Raw genomic sequence first — 19,750 nt, forward strand, 5'->3', positions numbered from 1 at the left:
TCTTTGTACGTTGGTCAACAACAGTGATATGATGTAACCACAGTGATAGGATGTTGGTCAGTGGTAGGACAATTGCCAAAGGTGTGATGGGTCATTGATTTGATCACTCTTTGTACGTTGGTCAACAACAGTGATATGATGTAACCACAGTGATAGGATGTTGGTCAGTGGTAGGACAATTGCCAAAGGTGTGATGGGTCATTGATTTGATCACTCTTTGTACGTTGGTCAACAAAAGTGATATGATGTAACCACAGTGATAGGATGTTGGTCAGTGGTAGGACAATTGCCAAAGGTGTGATGGGTCATTGATTTGATCACTCTTTGTACGTTGGTCAACAACAGTGATATGATGTAACCACAGTGATAGGATGTTGGTCAGTGGTAGGACAATTGCCAAAGGTGTGATGGGTCATTGATTTGATCACTCTTTGTACGTTGGTCAACAACAGTGATATGATGTAACCACAGTGATAGGATGTTGGTCAGTGGTAGGACAATTGCCAAAGGTGTGATGGGTCATTGATTTGATCACTCTTTGTACGTTGGGCCCATCATAACCAGTGCATCATGACTAGTACATCAACGGCCATGGTATGTGTGTTGTTCTGTCGGGAAAAATGCAGATAAAAGATCCCTTGCTGCTTTTCACTAGGAATAGTGGATGTGACATCATCAAGACTCATTTTCTAGACTAAATGCCAATATAACTACAGTATATGATAGACACCAAATAATTATAATTTAAAATGTGCTGAGGTGTCATTAATTTTTTTTTTTTAATTCATGAACAATAAAAATGTATTTAATTAAAAAGTTTGTTTTGTTTAAAAACTCCACTAGAGCACATTGATTTATTAATCATCGGCTGTTGGATGTCAAACATTTGACAATTCTGACATATACTCTTAGAGGAAACATTACTTTTTCCACATTAAAGGCATCTTTTATATGCACTTTCCTAGACAGGACAGCACATATCATGGCCTTTGATATGCCAGTTATGGAGCACTGGTTGGGACAGGAAAAGAAAAAAAACCCATCACAAGATAATCAGTTTGTCAAGGGCTTTGAACCTACAACTCAAGCACCTCAGGTGTCACTCTATGGGTCTTCGTTATAAAACCTACAACCCAATCACCTCAGGTATCACTCTACAGGTCTTCGTTATAAACAGTGGTTGGTCCTCAGGTGTCACTCTATAGGTCTCCGTTATAAACAGTGGTTGGTCCTCAGGTGTCACTCTACAGGTCTTCGTTATAAACAGCGGTTGGTCCTCAGGTGTCACTCCACAGGTCATCGTTATAAACAGTGGTTGGTCCTCAGGTGTCACTCTACAGGTCTTCGTTATAAACAGTGGTTGGTCCTCAGGTGTCACTCTACAGGTCTCCATTATAAACAGCGGTTGGTCCTCAGGTGTCACTCTACAGGTCTTCGTTATAAAACCTACAACCCAGCCACCTCAGGTGTCACTCTATAGGTCTTCGTTATAAAACCTACAACCCAGCCACCTCAGGTGTCACTCTATAGGTCTTCATTATAAAACCTACAACCCAGCCACCTCAGGTGTCATTCTATAGGTCTTCGTTATAAAACCTACAACCCAGCCACCTCAGGTGTCATTCTATAGGTCTTTGTTATAAAACCTACAACCCAGCCACCTCAGGTGTCACTCTATAGGTCTTTGTTATAAAACCTACAACCCAGCCACCCCAGGTGTCACTCTATAGGTCTTCGTTATAAAACCTACAACCCAGCCACCCCAGGTGTCACTCAACAGGTCTTCGTTATAAACAGCAGTTGGTATCCCAAACCCTATATTAGCTCCGGAACTTTCTTTTGGACCGACCTTTCAAAATTGCACCCAAATTCCTCAATCAAACTTGCACACCTTTTCTCTTTTGGCATAATTCTTGCTCCATTCAAAATTCCATAGCACCATTACCCCCCCCCCCCCCCCCCCCCCCCCCCCCCCCCCCCCGCCTGCTACTGACCACGGTCGGGCTGCTGGTGCTCACTTGCACCTGCCAGTGCAGGCAGTCCCTCCTTCCCCCCCCCCCCCATCTTTCCTGTCCTGGATGGAGGAGCCGGCCAAGGCCAGCTCTTGTGCCCAAGACAGGCGTGCACTACAACAGCTTGCTCTGAATGTGCAGGTAAAGCCTTATGACCTGACCTGACCTGACCTGACCTGACTTGACCATGTCTGTAAATGATTCCTAGTGGCTTGCCTCTCTAGAGTAGAGGTTATTGGTTAGAGAGAAGCAAGTCAGTGTAGTGGTCTAACATCTTCCCTCTCACAAGGTTACAGCATACCGTGAAGCTGGTGTTAAACCATTAACTATAATAGTTCAATATTATTAAATATCGTATTAGACTTCTATTAGGGCTGGTGCCATAGCCTTAAACCTAATGGTTAAAGAAGTGGGTCATCTCATGTGGATTGCAAGAACTAGATCATCTAATATACATTATAAGAAGTGGGTCATCTCATATGGATTGCAAGAACTAGATCATCTAATATACATTATAAGAAGTGGGTCATCTCATATGGATTGCAAGAACTAGATCATCTAATATACATTATAAGAAGTGGGTCATCTCATGTGGATTGCAAGAACTAGATCATCTAATATACATTATAAGAAGTGGGTCATCTCATATGGATTGCAAGAACTAGATCATCTAATATACATTATAAAAAGTAGGTCATCTCATATGGATTGCAAGAACTAGATCATCTAATATACATTATAAGAAGTAGGTCATCTCATATGGATTGCAAGAACTAGATCATCTAATATACATTATAAGAAGTAGGTCATTTGATATGGATTATAAAAGCAGATTATTTGATATAGATTACAAAAGTAAGTTATCTTATATACATTATAAAAGCAGGTCATTTGATATGGATTATAAAAGCAGGTCATTTGATATGGATTATAAAAGCAGGTCATTTGATATGGATTACAAAAGTAAGTTATATGCATCATAAGAAGTAGGTCATTTGATATGGATTATAAAAGATTATTTGATATGGATTACAAAAGTAAGTTATCTTATATGAATTATAAGAAGTAGGGAATCTAATATGGATTATAAGAAGTAGGTCATTTGATGTGGACTACAAGAAGTTGGTCAAAGTAAGTCACATGAGAATAGATGACTTGTTTTCTCTAAATGTGACATTGAATGTGTCATTGATGTGGATTGCAAGAAGTAGGTCATTTGAGAATAGATGACTTGTTTTCTGTGACCGTGACATTCAATAGGTCATGTGATGTGAATTGCAAGTAGATCGCAGACACAGGAATAGGTCACTCACTTTGCTGCATGAAGTAAGCACACATGGCGTAATAAATGAAGGAAAATGAGATCCCATAATAAAGATGAATTGGTTTCAAACCTTAGAGGTTTGTCTGAGGCTGAAAGCCGTTGTGTCAGACCATACATCATTGTCAGTGGGAAGATAGGCAATGCCGCCACATCCAGTATGAGTGGTTGAAGCACCACTAAGAACCCTGGCATACTTCATTAACTACCACCAGACTACTGGTCTAGAAACCAGTAATAATATCTCAAAGTAATTACTCAATTAAATCTCTAATTTTCTCCGTAATTAATTTTGTGAGGAGGTTAAAGAAATAAAATTGCGTGAAGGCAACATCAATAATTTACCTGTCAAATATATTAGACAAAATAGTAACAGACCACGTTTTGAGAATATTTGATCTCATTTTATGTTTAATCCTACTGTTCAGTCTACCGTAATTACACTCAGTACATGTCATTACATAATAAATTACCTGTATAGAAATCATTTTAGAATGTTTTCTATTGGATGACTTAGGGTAGAAGCTACCCATAGCCATATGCGGATCTGAACATGCAGATCAAGGCAACTCTATAGAAATCATTTTAGAATGTTTTCTATTGTATGGCTTAGGGTGGAAGCTACCCATAGCCATATGCGGATCTGAACATGCAGATCAAGGCAACTCTATAGAAATCATTTTAGAATGTTTTCTATTGTATGGCTTAGGGTGGAAGCTACCCATAGCCATATGCGGATCTGAACATGCAGATCAAGGCAACTCTATAGAAATCATTTTAGAATGTTTTCTATTGGATGGCTTAGGGTGGAAGCTACCCATAGCCATATGCGGATCTGAACATGCAGATCAAGGCAACTCTATAGAAATCATTTTAGAATGTTTTCTATTGGATGGCTTAGGGTGGAAGCTACCCATAGCCATATGCGGATCTGAACATGCAGATCAAGGCAACTCTATAGAAATCATTTTAGAATGTTTTCTATTGGATGGCTTAGGGTGGAAGCTACCCATAGCCATATGCGGATCTGAACATGCAGATCAAGGCAACTCTATAGAAATCATTTTAGAATGTTTTCTATTGGATGGCTTAGGGTGGAAGCTACCCATAGCCATATGCGGATCTGAACATGCAGATCAAGGCAACTCCATTTTACTGAATTTTAAAACAAATGGTTTTCTTACTCCAATCTGCTTGGGGGTCAGGATGTAACCCAGTGCCCGCTCGATGCACGGTCGGTCTGGGATCGATCCCCGTCGGTTGGCCAATTGGGCTATTTCTTGTTCCAGCCAGTGCACCACGACTGGTATATCAAATGCCGTGATATGTACTACCCTGTCTGTGGAATGGTGCATATAAAAGATCCCTTGCTGCTAATCGAAAAGAATAGCCCATGAAGTGGTGACAGCGGGTTTCCTCTCTCAGTATCTTTGTGGTCCTTAACCATATGTCTGATACCATATGACTGTAAATAAAATGTGTTGAGTGCGTCATTAAATCAAATATGTTTCCTTCCATCCAATCTGTATGGTGTTTGTTTGAAACATCAATAGGTAGAGTATAGTGGTCCTGAATGCATACAATTCTGTGGTTTGATTGAATTGCTCTGTTTACAGTGTGTTGGCGAAGTCATAAATGACGATAGTGCCATAACTCAGTTTTGACAAATGTGGATTTACCGTGTATAGAAAACCTTCACAACCCTGACCCAACTTCTTATTGCCAATCTCCAGTTTTTGTGACATCAGTTATATATTTGACATTTATTAAAGTTAGTGAATAATTTGTCTATTAGTAATGAGAGGTTTTAAAGGCCATGGTGTATACTGTTATTACTCTCCTGTTTATGGGGAAGAGCCATGGTGTGTACTGTTACTACTCTCCTGTTTATGGGGAAGAGCCATGGTGTGTAATGTTACTACTCTCCTGTTTGTGGTTAAGAGACATGGTGTGTACTGTTGCTACTCTCCTGTTTGTGGGGAAGAGCCATGGTGTGTACTGTTGCTACTCTCCTGTATGTGGGGAAGAGCCATGGTGTGTACTGTGACTACTCTCCTGTATGTGGGGAAGAGTCATGGTGTGTACTGTTACTACTCTCCTGTTTGTGGGGAAGAGCCATGGTGTGTACTGTTGCTACTCTCCTGTTTGTGGGGAAGAGCCATGGTGTGTACTGTTGCTACTCTCCTGTATGTGGGGAAGAGCCATGGTGTGTACTGTTGCTGCTCTCCCGTATATGGGGAAGAGCCATGGTGTGTACTGTTGCTGCTCTCCCGTTTATGGGGAAGAGCCATGGTGTGTACTGTTGCTGCTCTCCCGTTTATGGGGAAGAGCCATGGTGTGTACTGTTGCTGCTCTCCCGTTTATGGGGAAGAGCCATGGTGTGTACTGTTGCTGCTCTCCCGTATATCGGGAAGAGCCATGGTGTGTACTGTTGCTGCTCTCCCATATATGGGGAAGAGCCATGGTGTGTACTGTTGCTGCTCTCCCGTTTATGGGGAAGAGCCATGGTGTGTACTGTTGCTACTCTCCCGTTTATGGGGAAGAGCCATGGTGTGTACTGTTACTACTCTCCCGTTTATGGGGAAGAGCCATGGTGTGTACTGTTACTACTCTCCCGTTTATGGGGAAGAGCCATGGTGTGTACTGTGGCTACTCTCCCGTTTATGGGGAAGAGTCATGGTGTGTACTGTTGCTACTCTCCCGTTTATGGGGAAGAGTCATGGTGTGTACTGTTGCTACTCTCCTGTTATGGGGAAGAGTCATGGTGTGTACTGTTGCTACTCTCCTGTTATGGGGAAGAGTCATGGTGTGTACTGTTGCTACTCTCCTGTTATGGGGAAGAGTCATGGTGTGTACTGTTGCTACTCTCCTGTTATGGGGAAGAGTCATGGTGTGTACTGTTGCTACTCTCCTGTTATGGGGAAGAGCATATAAAAAACCCTTTGCTGCTTTGTCAGTAGGAGAAGTCTAAATGGCAGTAGCCGGTTTCCACTCTTTCTCTCACTCTTTCAACCAAGTGTAGAAATAACCATATGTTAGACACAAGATAACCATAGTTTAAAATGTGCTGAAGTATCGTTAAACAAACATTCCTTTCCTTCCTCTCCCTATCTAAACCAAGTGTCAAAATAACCATACGTTCAACACCAAACAGCCGTAGTTTAAAATGGGTTGAGGTATTGTTAAACAAACATTCCTTTCCTTTCCTTCCTCTCCCTATCCCTATCTAAACCATGTGTCAAAATAACCATACGTTCAACACCAAACAGCCGTAGTTTAAAATGGGTTGAGGTATTGTTAAACAAACATTCCTTTCCTTTCCTTCCTCTCCCTATCCCTATCTAAACCAAGTGTCAAAATAACCATACGTTCAACACCAAACAGCCGTAGTTTAAAATGGGTTGAGGTATTGTTAAACAACATTCCTTTCCTTTCCTTCCTCTCCCTATCTAAACCATGTGTCAAATAACCATACGTTCAACACCAAACAGCCGTAGTTTAAAATGGGTTGAGGTATTGTTAAACAAACATTCCTTTCCTTTCCTTCCTCTCCCTATCCCTATCTAAACCATGTGTCAAAATAACCATACGTTCAACACCAAACAGCCGTAGTTTAAAATGGGTTGAGGTATTGTTAAACAAACATTCCTTTCCTTTCCTTCCTCTCCCTATCCCTATCTAAACCAAGTGTCAAAATAACCATACGTTCAACACCAAACAGCCGTAGTTTAAAATGGGTTGAGGTATTGTTAAACAAACATTCCTTTCCTTTCCTTCCTCTCCCTATCTAAACCATGTGTCAAAATAACCATACGTTCAACACCAAACAGCCGTAGTTTAAAATGGTTGAGGTATTGTTAAAAGATCCTTTCCTTTCCTTCCTCTCCCTATCTAAACCATGTGTCAAAATAACCATACGTTCAACACCAAACAGCCGTAGTTTAAAATGGGTTGAGGTGTTTTAAACAAACATTCCTTTCCTTTCCTTCCTCTCCCTATCTAAACCATGTGTCAAAATAACCATACGTTCAACACCAAACAGCCGTAGTTTAAAATGGGTTGAGGTATTGTTAAACAAACATTCCTTTCCTTTCCTTCCTCTCCCTATCCCTATCTAAACCAAGTGTCAAATAACCATACGTTCAACACCAAACAGCCGTAGTTTAAAATGGGTTGAGGTATTGTTAAACAAACATTCCTTTCCTTTCCTTCCTCTCCCTATCTAAACCATGTGTCAAAATAACCATACGTTCAACACCAAACAGCCGTAGTTTAAAATGGGTTGAGGTATTGTTAAACAAACATTCCTGTCCTTTCCTTCCTCTCCCTATCCCTATCTAAACCATGTGTCAAAATAACCATACGTTCAACACCAAACAGCCGTAGTTTAAAATGGGTTGAGGTATTGTTAAACAAACATTCCTTTCCTTTCCTTCCTCTCCCTATCCCTATCTAAACCAAGTGTCAAAATAACCATACGTTCAACACCAAACAGCCGTAGTTTAAAATGGGTTGAGGTATTGTTAAACAAACATTCCTTTCCTTTCCTTCCTCTCCCTATCTAAACCATGTGTCAAAATAACCATACGTTCAACACCAAACAGCCGTAGTTTAAAATGGGTTGAGGTATTGTTAAACAAACATTCCTTTCCTTTCCTTCCTCTCCCTATCTAAACCATGTGTCAAAATAACCATACGTTCAACACCAAACAGCCGTAGTTTAAAATGGGTTGAGGTGTTTTAAACAAACATTCCTTTCCTTTCCTTCCTCTCCCTATCTAAACCATGTGTCAAAATAACCATACGTTCAACACCAAACAGCCGTAGTTTAAAATGGTTGAGGTATTGTTAAACAAATATTCCTTTCCTTTCCTTCCTCTCCCTATCTAAACCATGTGTCAAAATAACCATACGTTCAACACCAAACAGCCGTAGTTTAAAATGGGTTGAGGTATTGTTAAACAAACATTCCTTTCCTTTCCTTCCTCTCCCTATCCCTGTCTAAACCAAGTGTCAAAATAACCATACGTTCAACACCAAACAGCCGTAGTTTAAAATGGGTTGAGGTATTGTTAAACAAACATTCCTTTCCTTTCCTTCCTCTCCCTATCTAAACCATGTGTCAAAATAACCATACGTTCAACACCAAACAGCCGTAGTTTAAAATGGGTTGAGGTATTGTTAAACAAACATTCCTTTCCTTTCCTTCCTCTCCCTATCCCTATCTAAACCAAGTGTCAAAATAACCATACGTTCAACACCAAACAGCCGTAGTTTAAAATGGGTTGAGGTATTGTTAAACAAACATTCCTTTCCTTTCCTTCCTCTCCCTATCTAAACCATGTGTCAAAATAACCATACGTTCAACACCAAACAGCCGTAGTTTAAAATGGGTTGAGGTATTGTTAAACAAACATTCCTTTCCTTTCCTTCCTCTCCTATCCCTATCTAAACCAAGTGTCAAAATAACCATACGTTCAACACCAAACAGCCGTAGTTTAAAATGGGTTGAGGTATTGTTAAACAAACATTCCTTTCCTTTCCTTCCTCTCCCTATCTAAACCATGTGTCAAAATAACCATACGTTCAACACCAAACAGCCGTAGTTTAAAATGGGTTGAGGTATTGTTAAACAAACATTCCTTTCCTTTCCTTCCTCTCCCTATCTAAACCATGTGTCAAAATAACCATACGTTCAACACCAAACAGCCGTAGTTTAAAATGGGTTGAGGTATTGTTAAACAAACATTCCTTTCCTTTCCTTCCTCTCCCTATCCCTATCTAAACCAAGTGTCAAAATAACCATACGTTCAACACCAAACAGCCGTAGTTTAAAATGGGTTGAGGTATTGTTAAACAAACATTCCTTTCCTTTCCTTCCTCTCCCTATCTAAACCATGTGTCAAAATAACCATACGTTCAACACCAAACAGCCGTAGTTTAAAATGGGTTGAGGTATTGTTAAACAAACATTCCTTTCCTTTCCTTCCTCTCCCTATCTAAACCATGTGTCAAAATAACCATACGTTCAACACCAAACAGCCGTAGTTTAAAATGGGTTGAGGTATTGTTAAACAAACATTCCTTTCCTTTCCTTCCTCTCCCTATCCCTATCTAAACCAAGTGTCAAAATAACCATACGTTCAACACCAAACAGCCGTAGTTTAAAATGGGTTGAGGTATTGTTAAACAAACATTCCTTTCCTTTCCTTCCTCTCCCTATCTAAACCATGTGTCAAAATAACCATACGTTCAACACCAAACAGCCGTAGTTTAAAATGGGTTGAGGTATTGTTAAACAAACATTCCTTTCCTTTCCTTCCTCTCCCTATCTAAACCATGTGTCAAAATAACCATACGTTCAACACCAAACAGCCGTAGTTTAAAATGGGTTGAGGTGTTTTAAACAAACATTCCTTTCCTTTCCTTCCTCTCCCTATCTAAACCATGTGTCAAAATAACCATACGTTCAACACCAAACAGCCGTAGTTTAAAATGGGTTGAGGTGTTTTAAACAAACATTCCTTTCCTTTAGCTAATATCTTCATGTCATCAAAACATTTTATGATATCAGGTTTACTTGAAGGTCTGATATTTGACATTGAACAATACACATCTTCAACATTTACAAATATTATCATCACACATACTGGTGCTACGTCTGGCTTACATTTTTGACTCATTGCTTGAATCTGTCTGTGAGGAAAGCAACAGCAACTGAAGCCCACTCAGATGAGAGAAAAGCAAGCAATTCCAGAAGCTCATCTGGAATAATAAATATCACCAATAATGCAATCACAAAGGCCAGGTAGGATGTTGGTGGACACATGCTATAACATCAAAGACAAACTAGGTCGGTCAAATGTAGAACACACGGTTTACATTTCCTCTTACACTAGGGCCTATCGGTGCAGTCAAGAATGGACTGGGTTTTGGCCATGCTTCCCCTTTTATCTTACAAGATGTGGGGGTTTTAATGTTAAATATTTTAGCTAAGAGAATCTGCATAACTTAAGAGAGGCTCCTTACCGATCAGCAGCATGTAACTTGAGTTATTATCTATATTTATATCTACAAGCATTTCGCTTCCTCAACTTTCTGGTGTGGTCAAAGATTGCAGTTATGCAGCTGGGTATGATTCACTTCCTGGTTTTCATTTCAGTGATAAAATCATAAAACTGTTCTGTCATACCAGTTTAGATCCAGTAGACACTGAACCACTAGTAACATGGCATACTAATTTAAATCTAATGGTATAAATAGATACAGTATCAATCAGGCTTTCTGCCAGAAAATAATTTGATGATACATAATAAAGAAAAGAAAGAAAGAAATTTTTTATTTAACGACGCATTCAACACATTTTATTTACGGTTATATGGCGTCAGACATATGGTTAAGGACCACACAGATTTTGAGAGGAAACCCACTGTCGCCACTACATGGGCTACTCTTCCGATTAGCAGCAAGGGATCTTTTATTTGCGCTTCCCACAGGCAGGATAGCACAAACCATGGCCTTTGTTGAACCAGTTCTGGATCACTGGTCGATGCAAGTGGTTTACACCTACCCATTGAGCCTTGCGGAGCACTCATTCAGGGTTTGGAGTCTGTATCTGGATTAAAAATCCCATGCCTCGACTGGGATCCGAACCCAGTACCTACCAGCCTGTAGACCGATGGCCTGCCACGACGCCACCGAGGCCGGTGATACATAATAAAAGCAAAATAGACCATAAGTGTCCCTACTAGGTGGTTATGAGTTTGAAATCTTCTGAAATCGAACAGTGCATTTCATTTTCTTTAACACATTTTAAACAGCAGTTCTCGTACTATCGTCTGTCTAAAAATTATAAAATATACAACGTATATGCATTAATTTCCAAGATTTTAGGGTACGTGATTTTACCGTCCGTACCCTCTGGCAGAAACCCTGCCAATATAAGATGAGATTCAACACATAGACAGAATTAGTTACCATATCCTATTACAGCACTGACTTTTCTCCCACCTCCATAGAGAATCTAGAGTGAAAACTGACCAGTTTAACATCCTGTCATCCCATCCACTTGGAGAACGCCCGAGGACAAATTCACCCATTACTGGAATCGCAGACATCGAGTTTGAGACATTTGACTTATTTCATTAACTGTAATGGGCATGGGGCATAAATAGATATAAGTTGAAGATGACCCAGTGAATTGCCTGAGAGCTTGAAGAGGAAGGCAGTAATTTTGTATTCACAGACACGAACACACACATTATAGTGCTCACTGGATGAACATTCAGTAATCATTATCAGTTGTGTGGGCAACAGTTAAAGAAATTATTAGGTGGTGGATTTTTTTGTTGGGGCTTTTTTTTTTTTTAGCCTTTAATGTGACTTAAAATTAAATGAGAAAATCTTGTTATTATTTTGGTAGTGATATCTGTATGCAAGTCAGTGTTAATTCCCAGAGGACTGTCTATTAACAGTGTCAGGCAACAGTGAGCAGTAAAAAAACAGATCCCGCGTGGTGGTGGTTGGGGGGGGTGGGGGGTGGGAGGGGGCTATGCTCTGCCATGACATTTATTAATTTCACATATTTCAGATTATGTTTAATCAGCTTTAATATTATTTCAGGTGATTTTGGTATAGTTTATAAAGTAAGTTGTTTACTGACAAAATATCACTGCTGGTTAAGAAAAAGCCAAAATTGGTTGGATCTTTAAAATTCAGGTTGCATGGCATGGACACATCCCTGAATTCAGCTTGATTCCATAGTTTATTTTAGTTCTTGTATCCACTGAAGAGTGGAGCAAGTTGTAATCAGTACACACCTCGACTGTCTGTTATGGTGAGGGCAGTGAATGTTTAAACAGTGATATAGTCTGGGCACAAAGTAATCCAGCTGCAGTATAATTTCACTGCAGCAGAAATACTGGATCCACAACATTAGGCTTTCTGTTTGTTTTACACTAATAGAATACACATTCTGGAGTTACCTTATATTACTGCATATAACATGTGGAGGAAAATATCTCCAGGCAGACTCCGTATATTATGGCAAATGAACAGGCTTTGCAATAATCTTAAATGTCCTTATGTCTGTATTAAAACTTATGACTTAAGGGTTAGAGTTGAGTGTGTGTTTTTGCATAGCCATCATAATCCTAGAATGGTAGTCAAAACTTAGCAGCGGTAGACCATTCACTTGAGGTGCACTGTGTTCAGTTGCTATCGATGGACTCAAGGTTTTTTTCGCCCTCACCTGTTCCCCACAAAGGCCAGATATGGACCGTCATTTATATAAGAAACCACATTTAAAAATCACAAACTGCTTTATGGACTTACTAGGCATTGCTCTATGAATGAATCATTATGATAGTGCAATCAGATGCACCTCCTAATTATTAAAGGTTATATACATTGTATATATAAAACATATCTGGTGTCTTTTACAGGTGGTTGTATGAGAGATGCTCTGTGTAGTAGGTTTCACAGTATAGAGACAGTGCCTTGGTGTTAGACATATTAAATATTGATTTGAAGTCTTGCTCTGTGCCATCATTTAAAGTGCCCCCTTTATGCTGGCTGTTAGGGTTAGTTTAATTCTCATCCATTAGTAGCGCTTGTACCTTAACGAAGAGGAAACCACTTGTAGTTTTATTTATTGGCTTTGTTTAATCTGCGCACTGTGCGCATTAAGCACTGCTTGCAAATTGACCGTCATTCTGTCCATGGTTTGGCATGCAGTTTGAAAAATCCCAGCTAATAGCGGAGTTATAGAAAATATCGATTCTTCCATTTCCTATTGTCTGGCTGTGCTGGGTTTTCCAGGGTAAAGCCTCTTATTACGTCAAATCCAATCGGCTGGCTCAAAACATCTCCTCTTAACAGACTTAATTAAGTTTTAGTACCTCTGTTATGATCCCATACTCACTGGGTGCTTTCTCTACAGATCATCTTATTGTGAGGGTGTTCAAGGGGTGGACGGGCATATATACAACTGGTTATGCGTAGTAGGTCTGATGTATCTTCTATTTAATCTACAAATATATTAGGGTGTCCTCTTCAGGTAAAATTGAACTGAGGGGTACTATACCATTAAAATAGAGGTACTCTGTAAGGATGGTTTCTTTTTATACATGTAGTTAGAGGGTTTTCTTTTTCTTTTTTTGTCACATTCACTTGTCTGTTTGTCAGCTTTTGAATGAAGTCTTATTTCATTCCTGGATCAAATCATTGTAAAACTTGGTACATTAATTTTCTAGAGCAGTATCCATAAACTAACAGATTACAAAAAGAAAAAAAAGAAAAAAAAATCAGTCTACTTTTTGCTAAATTTATGTGATTGGATTGTTTCAAAACATGGTTAGGTCCAGTGATTCTTTGGGAAAGTCTTCACAATGAAGAGAAATGACTTTAAAAAAAAAAACATGTTCTTTTTTTTAATTGAATTTAAATATCAACATTTAAAATTTCAAAATCTATCTCAAAGACTTGATTGGATAATATTGAACGTTTGTACATCATCTAAGATTATATTGAAGAGTATCTATAAAATATAGAGAGTTGACTGCGTAGTTTGTATTCCCTTGTGGAATAAGATGCAGCTGCTGGAGATTTAATTTAATTTAAAAAACCCAGATATGTCTTGATCGACAAGCTTACTGATGGGTTTTTCTCTCGGGTTTTTTAAACGATTTTTTTTTTATGCATTGTGAGTGTTATAGTTATAATTATTTTGTATGTACAGTGAAACATGTTTAAACCGGATCTTGCTTCTTTCTAACACATCAGGCTGATATTTGAGTTGACCCTCCCTTTAATATTTATCTCATTTACACAGGATCTAGTGTTTAGTGGATCACATTTTAGGCGTGCGCTTGACCACTGAGCTCCGTCCCGCCCCGCCCTGACTATAGAATAGTGCATAGAAACCTTTGTTGCTTTTTATTAAAGGTAGTGTATGTGGTGGCAGTGGGTTTCCTCTCTCTTGACCACTGGGCTACATCCCGCCCTGACTATAGAATAGTGCATAGAAACCTTTGTTGCTTTTTATTAAAGGTAGTGTATGTGGTGGCAGTGTGTTTCCTCTCTCTTGACCACTGGGCTACATCCCACCCTGACTATAGAATAGTGCATAGAAACCTTTGTTGCTTTTTATTAAAGGTAGTGTATGTGGTGGCAGTGGGTTTCCTCTCTCTTGACCACTGGGCTACATCCCACCCTGACTATAGAATAGTGCATAGAAACCTTTGTTGCTTTTTATTAAAGGTAGTGTATGTGGTGGCAGTGTGTTTCCTCTCTCTTGACCACTGGGCTACATCCCACCCTGACTATAGAATAGTGCATAGAAACCTTTGTTGCTTTTTATTAAAGGTAGTGTATATGGTGGCAGTGGGTTTCCTCTCTCTTGACCACTGGGCTACATCCCACCCTGACTATAGAATAGTGCATAGAAACCTTTGTTGCTTTTTATTAAAGGTAGTGTATATGGTGGCAGTGGGTTTCCTCTCTCTTGACCACTGGGCTACATCCCGCCCCACCCTGACTATAGAATAGTGCATAGAAACCTTTGTTGCTTTTTATTAAAGGTAGTGTATGTGGTGGCAGTGGGTTTCCTCTCTCTTGACCAAGTGTAGAAATAATCATATGTTAGACACCAAATAGCCATAGTTGGGGGGTTTTCCATTTCCAACACAGATAAAACCTAAAAGACATTATTCAGTCTTGTTTGTTACCTACATGATGAGTTTTTCTGCCATTTTCTCTTGTTGACTGAAGTGTTACAGGAGAAGGCTTTGGGTGGAAATTTGAAGATCGTCAATATGTGGACTCTTGTTGACTACCTGGATGATTTTCATTCTCTCATCTTTGACAGGTTGTATTATGATATGGCATTGTTCGTCCATACATCCATCTGTAAACGTTTCATTTCTGAGGCATATCGTTCTTATCAATTCATATAGAATCATCAGACCTTGTATGCAAGTACATATACCCTAACTAGGTCACTATGACCTACTTTGAATGCATCATTACACATTACAGGAAATCCTTGTTTGGGCCATATCTTCCGTATGAAATAATTTGTATCCTGCATCAAACTCCTGAGAAAGCTCTGGACGGAAATGTCTTGGTGATTCTCAATATGTCCACTCTTGTTTATTAGCTGGATGATGACTTTCTGTTTTCTCTTGTTAACAGAAGCACTACAGCAGAAAGCTCTGAAGGAAAACATTCTGGAGTTTCTCAATATGTACACTCTTGTATATTAGCTGGATGATGACTTTTTGTTTTCTCTTGTCCACTTTGTTTATTAGCTGGATGATGATTTCTGTTTTCTCTCGTTCCCAGAAGCACTGCAGGAGAAGGCTCTGGAGGGGAACGTGCTGGAGATCCTCAACACGTGTCTGGAGAAACACCTCGACGACCAGGGACTCACCAACATGACGCTGCTCACCATCGCCAGCATCGCAGACTCAGGTCGGTAACCTAGCAACCCCAAACAGGCAGTATCTCATTGGATTGATCAGCTTTGTTCTATTAATATTCAGAATCACTGCTAAATTTTAAATAGTTCATTGGCTTAATCAATGGGTTTTTTTTTTTATCAAGGTCAGAGGTTAAGTATTGTAGATCCGGGTCAGTAGCCTTTCAACTCAAAATATTAAATATTTCATTGGTGGAATCTTTTTTTGTTCTTTTGTCAAGGTCAGAGGTCAAGGTCACAGGTGTTGCAGGCTCAGATCAGCAACCTGCCAAGTGAAAATAGTAAATATGTCATTGGCTTAATAAGTTTTGTTCTGTTATCAAGGTCAGAGGTCAAGGTCACCAGCATGGAAGACTCAGTTCCGTAATTTGAAAACTCAAAATATTCAGAAACATAAGTACAATATTCAGAATAAGAATAAAGTAGGAAGCTGATTATAAAAAATAGTTATGTCAAAATTATCTCGTCTTGGATACATAGGTAAAATAATATGTCAAGTATAGCAAATTAATAAATATATTTTTCTCACTGATGAAAAAGAATGAAAAATTTGTTAACTGACTGCAAGTAAAAAGAAAAGAGTAAAAAAATGAAAAAACAGTTAATTTTACCAGCTGCCAGCTTTAACTGAGAACACTGAAGTGTATGAGTATGTGGTTTTTTGTTTGTTAAGGAGCTCTGTTCAGAAAATGTTTTGATTAAATATTTGTCCAAGCCACTTGCTGACTCCAGCTGCTGTTATAATTATGAGGATCATCCACACAATACCCTTGAACCGTTTCTTCAGTACAGTATTGACTGTACGGCTAAGACTATAATCTTTATAGCAAATTAACATGCAGTCAACAGTAATCCACTACAAGGAAAATTAATTTGTTATGTAAGCACCTGTACCATTATTTGTCTGGCTCACAAAAGGTGGTAAATGTGTTAATTCTGATGACAGTTACATAAAGTCTGCAGCAGATTTTTGTGCCCAACATGATGTTATAACTATGTACCGCCAGTTGTTATTCAAGAACTGTACTAATCAAACTGTTGGAAGCTTGGTGTGGTGACTGTCAGTACTTATATTCTTGTTGCACATTACATGTGTGTGGGCTGCAGGAGATTTAGGTACTGGGTTCACATCCCGGTATCAGCTTTATCAAAAACAACCATAGATTTGTACAGAATGTATCAGAATGGAATCAATGGCTTACATAAAGACCAATATAGAAGTTTATTATTTAATATTAGTTTGTATAGGAATTCAGCTAGCATTGGTGAGAATGGCAAAATGCTTTTAGACTCCATCAAGCATATTTATCATATCCATAGGGTGGAAGGGTTTGCGTAGGGGGGGGGGGGGGGGGGGGGGGGGGGGGGGGGGGGGGGGGGGGGGGGGATCAATTGAACCCCCACCCAAATTATCAGAATCTTGTCAATTTTAAGGAAGGAAGGAAAGGAAGGAAATGTTTTATTTGACGACGCACTCAACACATTTTATTTATGGTTATATGGCGTTGGACATATGGTTAAGGACCACACAGTTATGAGAGATAAAACCCACTGTCGCCACTTCATGGGCTACTCTTTTCGATCAGCAGCAAGGGATCTTTTATATGCACTATCCCACAGACAGGATAGTACATACCATGCCTTTGTTACACCAGTTGTGGAGCACTAGCTGGAACGATAAATAGCTCTGTGGGGCCACCGACGGGGATCGATCCTAGACCGACCGCACATCAAGTGAACACTTTACCACTGACCTACGTCCCGCCCCCCGTAATTTTCAGGTGTAAGAATGCACCCTGATTCTCAAACTGCATCTAAATACAAAATAACTCTGAACCCTACATATATAGTAAGAGTAAATTCCATGTAAATGTATATTCTGGTTAGTTGCATATATTTAACATATCTGTGATTTGTAAGTCCTAGTGGGAGTAAATTCCATGTAAATGTATATTCTGGTTAATTGCATATATTTAACATATCTGTGATTTGTAAGTCCTATATCAGCTCTAGTTTTATACAATAAATATTGATTGACTGCTTGTAATACAAAGATGTCCTTACATAGAGAGGTCAGCACCAACATGGTTTTTCACTCCTCCTGCTGGTAAAAGTCACAGAACATCCTATTTGAAGATTCTACCTATAGGCATGTTTATCCTGACCTATCATACTTCAAGCATGTACTGTACCACTGAGCTACATTCCACGCCCATCATTGGCTGCCCATCGTTGGAGAAGCCTGCAGTAAAAAACAACAAGGACACACACACAGATAAAGCAACTGTTGTTACTGTGCTGCCTCCCACACACCTGGTGATGTTCATCATGTGTTCTTCTCAACTCAAGGTCAGCAGCATTCTATCCTGCAAAAAACACACATTTCTCTCTTTCTCCTTTCTCTCTTCTCAGTTCACCTGCGTCATCGACACCTTCAGCGTTTTTCTCAAATTTAAACTTTTAATGAGTGGAATGTAGCCTGGTGCTAAAGCTTTAGCAAAGGTTTTTTCATACTCTGTTATTTTCCATTCCTGTCAGTGCCCTATCACTGGCGGTTTACCAGTAAATCACTATTACTGCTGGTTAAACAATGTGCTGGGGTGTCATGACGCAAACATTCCTGCCAGTGCCCAATCACTGGCGGTTTACCAGTAAATCACTATTACTGCCGGTTAAACAATGTGCTGGGGTGTCATGACGCAAACATTCCTGCCAGTGCCCTATCACTGGCGGTTTACCAGTAAATCACTATTACTGCTGGTTAAACAATGTGCTGGGGTGTCATGACGCAAACATTCCTGCCAGTGCCCTATCACTGGCGGTTTACCAGTAAATCACTATTACTGCTGGTTAAACAATGTGCTGGGGTGTCATGACGCAAACATTCCTGCCAGTGCCCTATCACTGGCGGTTTACCAGTAAATCACTATTACTGCTGGTTAAACAATGTGCTGGGGTGTCATGACGCAAACATTCCTCTTTGGTGATAGGTATATCAAGTACTCTGGTATGTGCTGTCCAAAGACATACTAAAACCAAACATTGCTGCAGCAATGCTGCTATCATGCAGTAAGATTAGCCTGTTTGTTGGCAGCATGTTTTTATCTCATTCTCTGTGTGTAGCAATTATTACATTATAGACACCTAATAGCCTTGGTGGCGGTGTGGTTAAACCATCAGACATACGGCTGGTAGGTACTGGGTTCACAGCCTGGTGCCGGCACCCACCCAGAGCAAGTTTTAACGACTTAGTGGATAGGTGTAAGACCATTACACCCTCTTCTCTCTCACTAACCACTACCTACTAACAACTAACCCACTGTCCTTGACAGACAGCCCAGATAGCTGAGGTGTGTGCCCAGGACAGCATGCTTGAACCTTAATTGGATACAAGCACGAAAATAAGTTTAAACATATATATATATATATATATATATATATATATATATATATATATATATATATATATATATATATATATATATATATATATATATATATATATATATGGAATAACTGGTTACTGTACGAAGGTTAGAATGGCAGAGCCTCGATGCATTCACCATTCGACCTGAGCAGGATAAAGCCGATATCTTAAGACAGTAACCAGTTATTTCTTTTATCCTGCAATCTTACAGGAATATTCGGAAAATCATTATTTATTCCAGTTTTGTGTATGCAAATCGAGTATTGTTAACCTAGCAAGGCTTTTGCCGTATGACGTCATACAAGATGCATGACGTCATTATTTGTAAGACGCTAGCTACATTTTGTCACATTAAAAAAGCATTTCTAAACTGTAATTCATAAATAAATATACAAGTTTTCTATTGTTATCGCAAAACTAAAAGTTATTTGTATTTACTGCACTTCAACACATGATTTAACAAGTATGTTTATTGAAAATCTTCTCAGAAATACTCGAGTCGAGTTGGGCTT

At 39.3% G+C, this 19,750-nt stretch overlaps 1 protein-coding gene across 3 annotated transcripts in view; it reads left to right on the forward strand.

Annotated features, from left to right (window-relative positions):
- The window catches only part of LOC121378275 (rap1 GTPase-GDP dissociation stimulator 1-like), a 115,819-nt gene that overhangs the window by 69,229 nt on the left and 26,840 nt on the right, over window positions 1–19,750 (forward strand). For all 3 annotated transcript variants that reach the window (XR_005958697.1, XR_005958698.1, XM_041506360.1), the window contains exon 6: window positions 15,676–15,804. Coding sequence is in view for 1 of the 3 variants with exons in the window: in XM_041506360.1 (XP_041362294.1) it covers window positions 15,676–15,804 (129 nt within the window). In the remaining 2 variants the exon portion in view is untranslated. The remainder of the gene's footprint in view (window positions 1–15,675; window positions 15,805–19,750) is intronic.

The sequence above is a fragment of the Gigantopelta aegis genome, chromosome 8 (assembly GCF_016097555.1).
Source record: "Gigantopelta aegis isolate Gae_Host chromosome 8, Gae_host_genome, whole genome shotgun sequence".
Classification (NCBI taxonomy): Eukaryota; Metazoa; Mollusca; class Gastropoda; order Neomphalida; family Peltospiridae; genus Gigantopelta; species Gigantopelta aegis.